At 35.3% G+C, this 14,553-nt stretch overlaps 1 protein-coding gene across 1 annotated transcript in view; it reads right to left on the bottom strand.

Moving 5' to 3' along the window:
• Positions 1 to 14,553, bottom strand: part of UFL1 (UFM1 specific ligase 1) — a 49,844-nt gene that overhangs the window by 10,451 nt on the left and 24,840 nt on the right. The window contains exons 7-11 of the mRNA XM_029223992.1: positions 8,247 to 8,305; positions 6,020 to 6,166; positions 4,562 to 4,737; positions 3,745 to 3,924; positions 1,881 to 2,001 (exon numbers count right to left, since the gene is read on the bottom strand). Coding sequence (XP_029079825.1) covers positions 1,881 to 2,001; positions 3,745 to 3,924; positions 4,562 to 4,737; positions 6,020 to 6,166; positions 8,247 to 8,305 — 683 coding nt within the window. The remainder of the gene's footprint in view (positions 1 to 1,880; positions 2,002 to 3,744; positions 3,925 to 4,561; positions 4,738 to 6,019; positions 6,167 to 8,246; positions 8,306 to 14,553) is intronic.

Genomic DNA, 14,553 nt, shown 5'->3' with positions numbered 1-14,553 from the left:
GACATCTATTTTCTGCAGCTTTGACTGACTTTTTCCTGGCCAAACCCATTCCTTTACCTCCTCTTCTACCTTTTTCAAAAGTGCCCTAATTTGCTTATCTCTGTTACCACAGCCTCATTAACATCCCCAACTACAGTACCTCACAAATTTGGTTTTGTCTTTTTGATTTAAAGATTATTCCCCAGGTTTACAGGAGACATCCTGACTCTCCCGCCACCCAAAAAGATAACTTCTTGACAGTAGGGAGAACACCTCACTAACGTCTGCATACTTGAGGTTAAGGCAACGCTTGACACATAACAGGGGCTCAATAAATGTTGACCATAAATATTAAATTGATTAAGTAGAAAAATACAGTTATCAATCACCTACTGGCTAAATGAAGACTAAAAAAATACAAACTATGAAACTAAAACACTGTAAATAAAAGTAAAATTGTTACCGAGGTATTTCTCTATTATATATTTACATTTAAAATATCTATTCAACAAAACAGGATACTTTAGTAATGGAACTGTAACACTGAAAAATATTGAAAATACATTTCTTCATAAAAGATTCATTTCTTCAATAAAATGATTTATATAAACAAAGATCTTTTTCTAAACTCTAAGAAGAATTCCCTTAAACTTCATCATATTCTATAAGTTCTATTGCTTTCATGATAGAAAAACACAACTTTCAAAAGCACAAGTTTAAAGTGAATGTATCTTTTACATGTGGTAATAAGTTTCTTATGGGAAAGATGTTCTTGTTTGACATTATTCCATGAACTGTAATTAAACTATTATAAAACGACAGCACTATCAGAACAAAACACCAGATGAACCTGAATTTTTAGAAGGATATAAAACAGACTAGTTTTACTGACATAAGTGCAATCAATTAAGGTGGATTTATAATTATATCTTAAAATAACAAAATATGCATGCTTATGAATATTATTGATTTATTGCAGTAATTTACTATGTAGTTTTCCTAGAACAGAAATTTCAAAATATTATTGAAAGACTTTGTAGAAAAAGGTTTTTGAAGAGGAAGGAATCTCAAAGATATAGTGAATTCCCACAGCAAATGAAGTTTTTATAACGTGTTTAATATAGCTGTATTTAGTAATGAAATATGTTGAATATCTAATTTCTTTAACCCTGATACAGCACTAATAAAATTATTCCTGCTATAAAAAGTATGGAAAATACATGTTAATTTCCAAATGCAAGTTACTAGTATGCCAGTGCTACCTAGGATAATTTCCAGTGACTCTAAATTGAAAGAATTTTTAAAAGTCCTTGGGAAATTCATTCACTCAATAAATATTTATGGAGCACTTAAAATATGCCAAGGAGTGCTCTGAGTACTAGGGAAACAACAATAAATAAGATGGAGCAGACTCCCAAACGATAAAAGACATCACAGTGATAAAAGTGCTGTAAAAAAACCTGGGAGGATAATCCGATGGAGAGTGACTGTATATACTATTCTGGGTGGTTAGGGAGGCCTCTGTGAGGAAATGACATTTAAAGGTGAGCTCTTAATGACAAGAAGGAAACAGTTACTTGAAGCTTGGGAGGGAACAGCTTGTGCAATGGCCTTGAGGTGAACACAAACTTGCAAAATTTGAGAATCAAGAAAGAAAAGAAAAGCTACTGGAGCAGGAACATAAAGAATGAGAACAGGAGATCATGAAATTAGCTTATGAAACACTAAATAATCACCAATATTTTCATAATTAAAAGTTAATTCACTAGCAAAAGATCTGGTTAATATTAACAGTTAAAGGTGAATCAACCAAATAAAAGGCCTTTCAAAAGGTCTGGTAAGTGCAAAGTTCACTGCAACAAATAAACTCATCTTGAATCTTGTTAATAATAACTTGTTACCTGTTGCTTTCCTCCTTCGTTCATCTTTTTTATCCTTTTTACTTGTATTAACGCTTTCTAAAATGGAGACTTGTTTCAGATCTTCTTCAGTGATTAAATGAACAGGATTATTTTTCATTTCCTGAAATAAAATATGCTTATTTTTTGTAGGCAACAATATATAACATTACAAAAAGCATAAAATAAAAGCTGTTTATACTCACGTCCTAACTGTTCTTGTTTGGTTTCATTGCTAAGAACTATAGAGCTTTGTCTCAGCTGCCACTCTGAGATTGTTTCTCCAGGCCCCAAATAAGTCTCCTCCCTTGCTGTTCTTGACTTTTTGTATTTATTACCAGCTAATGAGAAATCTTATCCTATCACTGAACAGCTGATCACACAGCATCGGATGCAATCCTCTTCAACTGTTATTGGCTAATTTTAGCACTGCTTAACGGATGACCCTTGCTACCTCTCTTTTTAAGACTCCCAAGGTCCAGTGCCACTTGGATACCTGAGATTACTAGAAAGATAATGAAATCTCCATCCCCACCCCACCATAATGATCACATATGAGCTGCATACTTAGGCATGTGAACTTTTTTCCCCTCTGGACTCATTCTTGATCTTTGCTTTTTATAAATTTATGTTAGGAACAATGAACTATTTCCAACTTTAGAAACTGATTCTTTATCATGGGAAAGAGTTCTAAATCTGTAGTGACAAACATACATTTTCACATTAAAAATATTTCTTTTTCAGTTTTGCAAAGAAATGTTAAGAATGTTAACAGTTCAAACAAAAAATCACTTTTTTTCCTGAATTTATTTTTGTGGTTGGAGGGAGGAGCACAAGAAAAAAAGAAAAATCAATGATTGTGTTAAATTTTTATTTTAGTAAAGGGTCTCAAATGAAAATAATAATGTAGTCATTTAGTAACTGGTAGCTAACATGTACTAAACATTTTATTTACATTGCTCCTTAATTTATATTTATCCTTGTGAGAGTGGGCATCACCATCCTTTTCTCTGAAGATGAGGAAACTGGAAGTCTATTTGTCAAAGGCAAACAGAGTAAACAAGTTGAAATTAGAACTCAGGTTTACTGATATCAATCCTGTGTACTTTTTACTCCTCTCTGATGCTTTGCAGGCCAAAGGTAGAAAAGTTATATCATTTTTAAGACTATTAAGGAGCTTAAAAGGGATATAGATAAATATAAATTATTTATATATTTAATAAGCCCTCATGAATTTATTAACAGTCTGAGATATAAATGGGCTTTTTCTACCTATTTTGTGAGCAGGCTTTATAATGAGGGTGCTGCTAACCAGAAACATGAATTGAACAGTCATTAAAGCAGACCTGGCATGACCTCTGCTTCTAAACACTTCCATAGCAGTTGCTCTGAGGAACTAATCAATTTTAATAGTAACAATTTCTTTCCTCAATAAGTTATCCCGTTGGTATATCCCAAATAGGTCAAATTATGAGGCTTTGCTAGATTTAGTAAATATAATGTGTACTGATTGATAAATATACTATACATTTATGCATATAATCCACAGGTATCATTTTTATGGATTTTAATGTTGGACCAATACCCTCAGGTGACGTAAGTGTGAAATATATAATTTCATTTGTAAGATTTCAATTTATAAAAGCAGCTTCCTAAGTTCTAACTTCTATGTTCTGATGGGAATGAAGAAGGAGAAAAACAAATCCAGGAGAGGAAATAAAAAGGAATGATGCATTGAAGGAAAATAACGTATGAAACACAGTGTTCAGTTCTGGGTATACTGCTTACCTCATTTTTCAAAAGTCATCAGATGATTCTAATGTGAAAGTACTGTTAAAATTAGTAGGTGAAAGGAAATTTGGCATACCTTTTCAGCTTTTTGGTGCATCAGGTCACTGAACAGTTCTGTACAATCATTTATAAATTTTTCACTGACTACAATAGTATCGCTAAAGACTACAGCTAAAGCCTGTTTGCTGAGTGCCCTCATCACATGTTGAAGCAATATTGCAGCATCTTCCACTGATAAGGAACTGGGTAGCAGAGGCTAGAATTACAAACAAAATGAAAACAAAGTATAAATGCAATATAATACAGATAAACCATTTGTTATATGTATTCTCTCCCTAAGTGATCTCGTTAAGTCCAATGGTTTCAAAACCCTCTATATGCTGACAACCTCCCAAATTGTATTTCTACCTTTATCCTCACTCTGAACTCTGAAATCACATATCCTACTGCTTCCCTAACCTCCCCCCACTCATATACTTAACAGGCATCTCATATTTTAACACGTCCTGTTCAAAACAACGTGGTTTGCGCCTCCTGCCCCCAGACTCCCAGCTCCCATCTTCTCTTCCCCATTGCTCCCCCATCTCAATTAATGGAACCACTCTCCATTCAGTTGATCAGGCCCCAAACCTATAAGTCACACTGAGTTCCTCTCAAAAACTCACAGACATTCCAACTTCAAGTCCTGATAACTTTGCCTCCAAAATACATTTCTTCTTAGCTCTTTCTACTATCTGAAATTAACATTTTCATTAATACCCCTCCTCCCCCCACCAACCATGAAAGTATCCTTCCTGAAAGCTACATCCTAATTCTTAAAGTGGCCATATACTAGTGAAGTATCAGTTGTCACTGGTTTAAAGGAAAATTAAGAAGAAAAAGATAAAACATACTGCAATATCAACCCATGTTCCAGAGCTGATGGCTTCCTCTACTGATGCTTCCACCTGATCCACAAGTTCTTGACCAACACAAGCTGCTTTCAAAAATAAGAGTTGGGTAGTCTTATATCTTTTCTTTATGTAGCTCACAGCATCTGGGATTCCAAGTCTGGACAAAGCATCAAATTCTAGAAATACATCACGAGGTTGGAATAGAATCATCATTCACACCTTTTAGAAACCTCAGAAAAAGTTAAGTTCTACCAAAATCTGTTCTTTGTGAATGCACTGTATTCTAATAGAGTTTTTTAAGAATAAAACATAGAAGTGTACCATAGCCTATTCCCTGGTTATGTTACCTTCCCAAATTTTTATTACTAAACATATTTGTAGAAAAATTGGTTCAAGTACTTCATTAATTCAGCTTTATCTCTCTCCAGTTGAGGGGTCAAAGGGAAACATGAGGACTAAAGAGCAATAAAAGTAGAAATGAGGATAACGGAATGTAATGATTTAAGTAGAGAAACAAAAACTGGAATTTTGATTATAGTTAACTAAAGGAATGGAATCTATTTTTCAAATGTTTCATTAGACAACTGAGGACAAAGCAATCTCTAGTCTAATTTACACTAGTAAAAGATTTAGCATATAAAACAAAAGTAAAAAATTTAAGACTTAAATTTGCAGCCATTAAAGTTATTAGAGATATCTACCATGCACTCTCTGTCCTCAAATAATAATATTTAAGGAAATTAATTACAACAAAATTCTAATCCAAGTCCTTGGCTGAAGAAACTGAGAAGGCACATTGTAGAAAGTCAAGAAAACATAAGCCAAGCCAGTATTCATTCTAGCACACATTTAAACTGAACACTAATGACTTATTTATAGGTAACTGATCCCTTACATAGTTTGACTTGGGTTATGAAATTGATCAAACTGAGTTATATATATATATGCTACTTGTTTTAATGATTAAATTCAATTAGTCTACTTTATCCAAATGATGGAACCTCAGAAACAAAATTTAGAATAACTTCTATGTTTCTGAAGTACTGGATAACTAATAAAAATGAACACTGTAAAACTGACAGCAATAAAATATTTCTAAGATTATGTAACTAAAAAACCAAGCAACTTCATAAGTTACAAGATATAATAAATATAATTACTTTTTATGAATTAAAAAGAACCTGAAGTATCACATATAGTATCACATTACTAGAAGGCTGTTAACAATCAATACCGGCTTCTGGCCTTTCTACATTACAACTGTTCAACAACTATGGAATTAAACTCAGTTAACATGACCCACAAAAACCTACAGTGTGATGACTACTTTTATACTCAAAAAGAACCATTATAGTCTGCTGGCCAACAGTAAAGTATATGTGTACTCCCAGGGCTAGTACAATCTAAGAATGTGTTTAATATTAGAAATGATTTTTAGTTAAAAAGAAAAAAAGTTACCCAGATAGCCATTCTGCCTGAGAAAAGAATCCACCCAAGTATTTTGTGTTCTGGAGTAAATGTCAGGGACAAACACTGCTTTATCCTGTCTCCCACCAACCACAGTGCCTCGTAAGCGTCCACTATTAACAAGTTCCTCAAGAACAGCTTAAAAGAAAAGCAAACAAACAGAAAAAAATCAGAGCAGGTAAAAATCTCAAAAAGTAAAACACTTTAAAATTTCACAATTTAGTTATTCTTACCCTTTAAAAAAGCAATTTAAAATTTAAATTTCATACTAAATAAAGACATTATATTTTAGACAAAACTTTCCTGCCATTTATGAGAATACTCAGGTCATAAATTCAGGAAATTTTGGTAACTAGCTAAAGATGCTGAACTGTAATACAAACTAATTAATGTTGAATTTTTTAGTCTAATTTTGGGAAAAAAATGCCAATATTTATCTCATGATTAAAAGTAGACAATTACACACTCTGAGAATAGATAATACACAATCACTAGTGTTACCAAGTTCAATTTCCTCATATTTAGAAAAATCAAGACACCTGGATCCTATTAGAATCAACAGTGTGAAATAAAGCCATGAAAATCTGTATAAATTAATTACTTTTCCACTGTTTAAATTGAAGGAACACATTTTAATCCTACCTATAACAGAAATATAATGCCATGGTTAAGAGGATGGATATGGACCCAGATAGCCTAAGTCCAAACCTCAACTCTGCCACCTACTAGTGCCTGCCATTAACACCAAATTTATGATTTTTATTTAAACCATAACATTCGACTACACACTTTGTTGTTTTAAATATCAAAATCCCCTAAAAAGAGACAAAGCAGATAGGAAGGAGTTATTCCTGAGTGAACCAACAAGAACAGTCAAAAGATGTCTGGCACAAAGAATGATTCAGGAAAGTTAGCTTTTAACAGAAATAAAAATTAGTTTACATATGAATTTCAGAATTCCAATGCTGAGTAAATTAGAGTACATCAGAAAGGTCTAGATTTCACAATTGACTGCAGCACATAATTTTAAATTTTGTGTGATTGTACAACACAAACCCAAGCTAAATTCAGACAAAGTTATCAATTTATCAGTTATTACTTGAAGAACTTTACATTATAATGAAATTTCACCAACTCCGATTATGGAAATTCAGAAATACGTCACATTTTAATTTTAAATTTGTCTTAAAAAATTTAAATTGAACTCCATATTCTGCAAAATGTAGTGAACAAAAATTAATTTTTCGTTCTGTATTTAAATTTCTTTTCCATTATTCATTTTAATTTTATATTTGCACAAATACCTGAGTTGAAAGATTGTCGCTGCTTTTAAAAATTACTCCAGCCAAGCTTTAAAAAAAAACCTTCGAAATCTCATAAGAGTTTCACAAAAACACAAAATAGTCAATGGACCAAAATTATTTTGAAGATATTACTGTACTGTTTGAATGCTAAGAATTTATTTTTAATGTCTATAAGCCTTTTGTAAAAATTTTTTTAGCCAAACACTACTTTCATAAGAAAATGTAGTAAAAATCTGTAAGAAACAAAAATTATTCTTAATCCTAAAATTTTAAATCTCTATATGCATATGCATAACAGAGTATTTTATACACACACAATTTTTTTTTATTCCACTCCCCTTGAGGTACCCAACACTAAATGTTTGGTGGGTATAACAAGACACGTATATGACAATTGGTATAGAGAAACTTCCCAACCAGAAATATATATATTTTAATAAATTTATTTAATTTATTTATTTTTGGCTGTGTCGGGTCTTTGTTGCTGCACGCAGGGTTTCTCTAGTTGCCACGAGTGGGGGCTGTTCTTCATTGTGGTGTGCAGGCTTCTTTCTCATTGCAGTGGCTTCTCTTGTTGCAGAGCACAGGCCCTAGGCACGCGGGCTTCAGTAGTTGCAACACGCGGGCTCAGTAGTTGTGGCTTGCAGGCTCTAGAGCACAAGCTCAGTAGTTTTAGCGCACAGGGCTCAGTTGCTCTGTGGCACGTGGGATCTTCCCAGACCAGGGATCGAACCCGTGTCCCCTGCATTGGCAGGCAGATTCTCAACCACTGTACCACCAGGGAAGCCCCCTAGAAATATTTTAGTTACATAAGTTTTAAGATTAAAAGAGGCAAAAACATTAAAATTAGTTAAGTTTTACATTTAGTCTATTCAACAGCTAATTAAGTGATATATACTTTAAAGCAAACTCACAGTAAAGAAGCTGCTCCTGAAATCCATATTTTGAAATCAAAGAATTCACTGCTGTAGGCCTTTATGGAAAGAAAAAAAATTAAAAAAACATTTTACTCATCATAGAGTTACACATACTTATGAATTTAAAAAAAACTAGGATGATTAGCTTATGAAAAACAAATTAATTTAGAAGAAAAAAATGAAGGCAAAAATTGCACCACAGATCAAGACGGCAGGATAGAAGGACGTGGAGCTCACCTCCTCCCATAAATGTATCAAAAATACATCTACATGTGGAATAATTCTCACAGAATACCTACTGAATGTTGGCAGATCTCATACAACCAAAGTTGCAAGAAAGATCACCATTTAACTGGGTAGGAAAAAAAAAAAAGGAATTGGGACAGGATCTACGTCCCTGGGAGGTACCTGTGAAAGAGGGAAGGTTCCCTCACACTGGGAACTCCCTTCACTGACTGGAACATCAGCCAGGCCAGCAAGACAGCTTCAGAGGCTCAGAGGAGAATGCAGCAACCAGCCTGCCACAGGCAGAAAAGAGGCTGGCACAGACAGTCCTGACCACCTTGCTGTACTCCCCAGCCAGACGCATGTCTGCTAGTGGGCATGGGGGCTAGGTGCTGAAACTTGGGCTTCAGGGGACAGACCTGGGGAGAGGACTGGGATTCGCTGTGCAGAGACAGCCTGAAGGGGGTGGAGTATGCTTTGGGCTGCAACAGGAGGTGTACACAGGACTGAGCCTGGGTCTGCCATAGAAGCCCCACTGTTAATGGGGTGACCCTCAAGCAAAGGGAGGGGCAAGGCCCCACCAGAGCAGCCTCAATCTCTGCGTGCTCACAGCAGATGTGGCTCTGCCTCTATGATCTCTGGGAGCATGCAAGCCCGGGAGTGCTGCCCACACTTGGAGGTGGGGCTGAAATCTGAGCTGTGTCCCAGCAGCTGATCAATCTGTGGATTTATGCCGCTGCTGGTGGCTTTGTAAGCTCAGCACCTGTGGGACATCCAAGCAGATTACTGGCGATCCTGTGGCTGGGTCAAGTCTGGCATTAGCAGCTGCAAGCTTTATGGGCATGCATACGTGGAGGTGGAGCTAGGGTCTGGGCTGATTCTGTAGCTCCCAGGGCAGGTCCAGGTGTGCGACCATGACAGTTCAGGTGCCTGACTTCAGTGGATCTGCGCTGCTGGTTTTGTGAGCACAGTGCCGGAGGGTCACCCAGGTCGACTGCCTGCATTCCCATGATTGAGGAGGGCCCAGGGCAGTGCCAACAAGAGCATACTTTGTGAGACTGCACGAGTGACAGGCAACACCACAGATGCCCTCCCGGCAAACAGCTCCTGTGGAGGAACAGGCAGTGGCTTTTCTCCCAGAGGGAGCACTCCAGTCTTGCCTATCTCACACTGTAGTAGCTTAGAAATGTATCTGGGGGCTTCTACTCCAACAACTGGTGAGCAGACCCTGTCCCCAACAGGGCTGTGACAACCACAGAGCAAAGAGGATGCCCTGCTCAATATCCATTGCAGGCTCTGGTCACCACAACACCAGTAACACCCCCATCAATGGGATAATGGCCAGCACATACTGAGAAAAGACGTGTCAGGGCCCCACACTAAAAACAGCTCTCACACCAAAAATATCAGATTCATGCAGGGTACACGGGGATGCTCTGACATAAAAACAGCCCTCCAAGACCACAGTAGATAACTGTTTCTCCTAAACTCTTAACAGTAAGAGAAATATAAGTAAAATGAAGAAGCAGAGGAGCCAAATGCAATGAAAAGATCAAGAGAACTCCCCTGAAAGAACAAAAAATGAAACACCTCTCCAGTCTACTAGACCCTGAGTTCAAAAAGGAGGTAATAAAACTACTGAAGGAATTAAGAAAGGCTATCAATAGAAATGCAGATCACTGTAACAAGGAACTAGTTACTAACTATAAAGAGAAACCAAGAAAAATTAGAAAACTCATTTGGTGAGATGAAAGCTGAGCTAAAGGCAATAAATAGCAAACTGAATGATGCAGATGAATAAATGATCAGGAAGAAAGAATGATGGAAATTACCCAATAAGAACAGCAGACAGAAAGACAAATGAAAAAAAATGAAAGCAATATATAAGACCTATGGGATAATATAAAGTGTGCCAATCTACACATCATAGGGATCCCAGAAGGAGAAGAAAGAGAAAAGGGGATCGAAAATGTACTGGAAGAAATTATGGCTGAAAACTTCCCAAACCTAAGGAAGGAAACAGATATCCAGGTATGGGAAGCAGAGAAGGTCCCAAAAGGATGAACCCAAACAAACCCACAACAGGACATATTATAATTAAAATGACAAAAGTTAAAAGATAAAGAGAGGTTTCTAGGCAGCAAGAGAAAACAAAAGAATTAGTTACAAAGGGAACCTACTTAAGCCTATCAGCTGATTTCTCTACAAAAAACGTTTCAGGCCAGAAGGGAGTGACAAGATATATTCGATGTCCTGAAAGGGAAAAACCTACAACTTAGGAAACTCTACCTAGCAAGATTATCATTTAGGAGAGAGAAAGAATGTCTCCGACAAGCAAAAACTGAAAGAATACAGCAATACTAAATCTATCCTAAAAGAAATAATTGAAAGGTCTTCTCTCAATAGAAAAGCAAGAATCTGTAGGAAAGAAAAAGAATATCACAACTGGAAAGTAAATCACTTAAATAAGCCAGTACACAGATTTTTAAAAAATTATTGTGAAAGCGATATTAACTACAATGAACAGCAAAAGGATAAACATGAAGGTGCAAAAGAGGACATTGAAATCAAAAAATATGGGGGAGAAAAGTAAGAAAATACAGATTTTTTTTTTTTTAGAATGTGTTTGAGCCTATATGACTACCAGTTTGTAGCAAGTAGATACAGGAATGGGTTAACATACTTGAAAAACAGCGTAATCACAAATCAAAAACATACAATAGATTCACAAAAAACAAAAAGAAGAGAACAAAAGCATAAAAAGAAAACCATCAAACCACAATAGGAAAGACAAAAAGAAAAAGAAGGGAACAAATAAATACAAAATCAACTGGAAAACAAGGTTTAAAATGGCAACAAATACATATCTATCAAAAATTACCTTAAATGTCAATAGACTAAATGCTCCAATCAAAAGTCAAAGAGTGGCAGATTGGATAAAAAAACAAGAGCCTACAACATGCTGTCTACAAAAGACCCACTTTAGGGCAAATGACACACATAGATTGAAAGTGAAGAGATAGAAAAAGATGTATCATGCAAATGGAAGTGACAAGAAGGTGGGGGTAGCAATACTCATATCAGAGAAAACAGACTTTGAAACAAAGACCATAAAAAAGATAAACAAGGGCACTGAATAATGATAAAAGGATCAATACAAGGAGAGGATATTATACTCTTTAACATATATGCACCCAATATAGGAGCATCTGAATACATAAAACAAATACTAATAGTAGGAGACTTTAACACCAGACTCACATCAATGGATAGATCTTCCAGACAGAAAATCAATAATGCAACAGAGATCCTAAATGACACATTAGAATAGTTAGACTTAATTGATATTTTCAGGGCATTACATCCAATAAAACCAGAATACACAACTGTTTTCAAGTGCACATGGAACATTCTCTAGGACTGACCACATACAAGGACACAAAACACACCTCAACAAATTGAAGAGGATAGAAATTATTTCAAGTATCTTTTCTGACCACAACAGCATGAAACTAGAAATCAACCACAGAAAGAAAAACAAGAAAAAAAACGATTACATGGAGACTAAACAACATGCTACTAAAAAAACAATGGCTCAAGATGAAATCAAAGAGGAAATTTAAAAATACCTTGAGACAACTGACAATGAAAGCACAACCATACAAAATCTATGGCATGCAGCAAAAGCAGTCCTTAGAGGGAAGTTCACAGCAATACAGGCCTTCCTCAAAAAATAAGAAAAATCTCAAATAAACAACCTAACCTACCACCTAAAAGAATTAAAAGAAAAAAACAAAACCTAAAGTCAGAAAAAGAAAGGAAATAATGAAGATCAGAGAGGGAATAAATAAAAGAGATTTAAAAAAATAGAAACAAACAACCCAATCAAAAAGCAGGTAGAAGATCTAAACAGACACTTCTCCAAAGACATACAGATGGCCAATACAGATGAAAAAAACGCTCAACAATGCCAATTATTAGAAAAATGCAAATCAAAATTACCATGAGGTATCACCTGACACCAGTCAGAATGACCATCATCAAAAACGTCTACAAACAATGCTGAAGAGGGTATGGAGAAAAAGGAACCCTCCTACACTGTTGGTGAGAATGTAAATCTGTACAGGCACTATGGAGGTTCCTTAAAAAAACTAAAACTAGAGTTACCATATGATCCTGTAATCCCACTCCTGGGCATATAACTGGACAAAACTATAATTCAAAAAGATACATGCATCCCAATGTTCATTGCAGCACTATTTACAATACACAAGACATGGAAGCCACCTAAATGTCCATTGATAGATGAATGGATAAAGAAGATGTGACAGACATACATACACACCCACACACACGCAATGGGATATTACTCAGCCATAAGAAAAATGAAATAATGCCATTTGCAGCAACATGGATGGAACTAGAGATTATCATACTAAGTGAAATAAGCCAAAAAAGACAAATATCATACGATATTGCTTATATGTGGAATCTAAAAAAAAAAAAAATGATACAAATAAACTTATTTACAAAACAGAAATAGACCCACAGGCATAGAAAACAAACTTATAGTCACCAAAGGGGAAAGGTAGGAGGGAGGGATAAATGAGGAACTTGGAATTAACATATACATACTACTATACATAAAATATCAATAGATAAACAACAAGGACATACTGTATACCACAGGGAACTATACTCAATATTTTGTAATAATCTATAAGGGAAAAGAATCTGAAAAAGAATATATATACACACACATATACATATACATACATGTAACTGAATCACTATGCTGTACACCTGAAACACACCACTGTAAATCTATACTGCAATTAAAAAAAAAAAGAAATCAATAAAATCAAGAGCTGGTTCTTTCAAAGGGTAAACAAAACCTACAGACCTCTGGCCAGGCTCACCAAGAAGAAGAGAGAGAACTAAATAAAATAAGAAATAAAAGAGGAGAAATAACAACTGATACCACAGAAATACAAAAACCATAAGAGAATACTATGAACAATTATATGCCATCAAATTGGACAACCCAGAAGAAATGGACAAGTTTCTAGAAACATACAGTCCTCCAAAACTGAATTAAGAAACAAATTAATTTGAACAGAATGATCACTAGAAGTGAAACAGAATCTGTAATAAAAAAAACTCCCTGCAAACAGAAGTCCAGGACGGGATGGCTACACTGGGGAATTAATTCTACCAACCATACAAAGAACTTACACCAATCCTTTTCAAACTCTTCCAAAAGACTGAAGAGGAGGGAACACTCCCAAAGACATTCTATGAAGTCACCATCATCCTGATACCAAAACCAAACAAAAATACCACCAAAAAAGAAAATTACCAGTATCTCTGACAAATGTAGATGCAGAAAATCTCAACAAAACATTAGCAAACCGAATCTGACAACACATAAAAAAGATCATACACCACGACCAATTGGGATTCATCCCAAGTTCACAAGGATAGTTCAACATAGCAAATCAATGGGATACACCACATAAACAAAAGAACAGACAAAAACCACATGATCATCTCGATAGCTGCAGAAAAAGCATTTGACAAAATTCAACATCCACTCATGATAACAACTCTTACCAAAGTGGGTACAGAGGGAACATATCTCAACATAATAAAAGCTATTTATGACAAACCCACAGCCAACGTAATACTCAACAGTGAAAAGCTGAACGCATTCCTGCTGAAATTTACTACAAGGATGCCCACTGTCACCACTTCTGTTCAACACAGTATCAGAAGTCCTAGCCACAGCAATCAGACAATAAAAAGCAATAAAAGGTACACAAATTGGAAGGGAAGAGGTAAAATTATCATTATAAGCAGATGACATAATACCATATACGGAAAATCCTAAAGACACCACACAAAAACTAGAACTGATAAATGAATTCAGCGAGGTAGCAGGATACAAGATTATCATACAGAAATCTGTTGCATTTCTTTATACTAACAATGAAATATCAGAAAGGCAAAGTAAAAAAAAATTCCCTTTAAAAACTGCATCAAAAAAAGATATTCTTAGGAATAAACCTCATCAAGGAGG

This window comes from Monodon monoceros, unplaced genomic scaffold (assembly GCF_005190385.1).
Source record: "Monodon monoceros isolate NGI ecotype Baffin Bay Population unplaced genomic scaffold, NGI_Narwhal_1 Super_Scaffold_15, whole genome shotgun sequence".
Taxonomy (NCBI): Eukaryota; Metazoa; Chordata; class Mammalia; order Artiodactyla; family Monodontidae; genus Monodon; species Monodon monoceros.
Note: the sequence above shows the minus strand (reverse complement) of the source record. Positions and strands in the feature narration are given on the sequence as shown.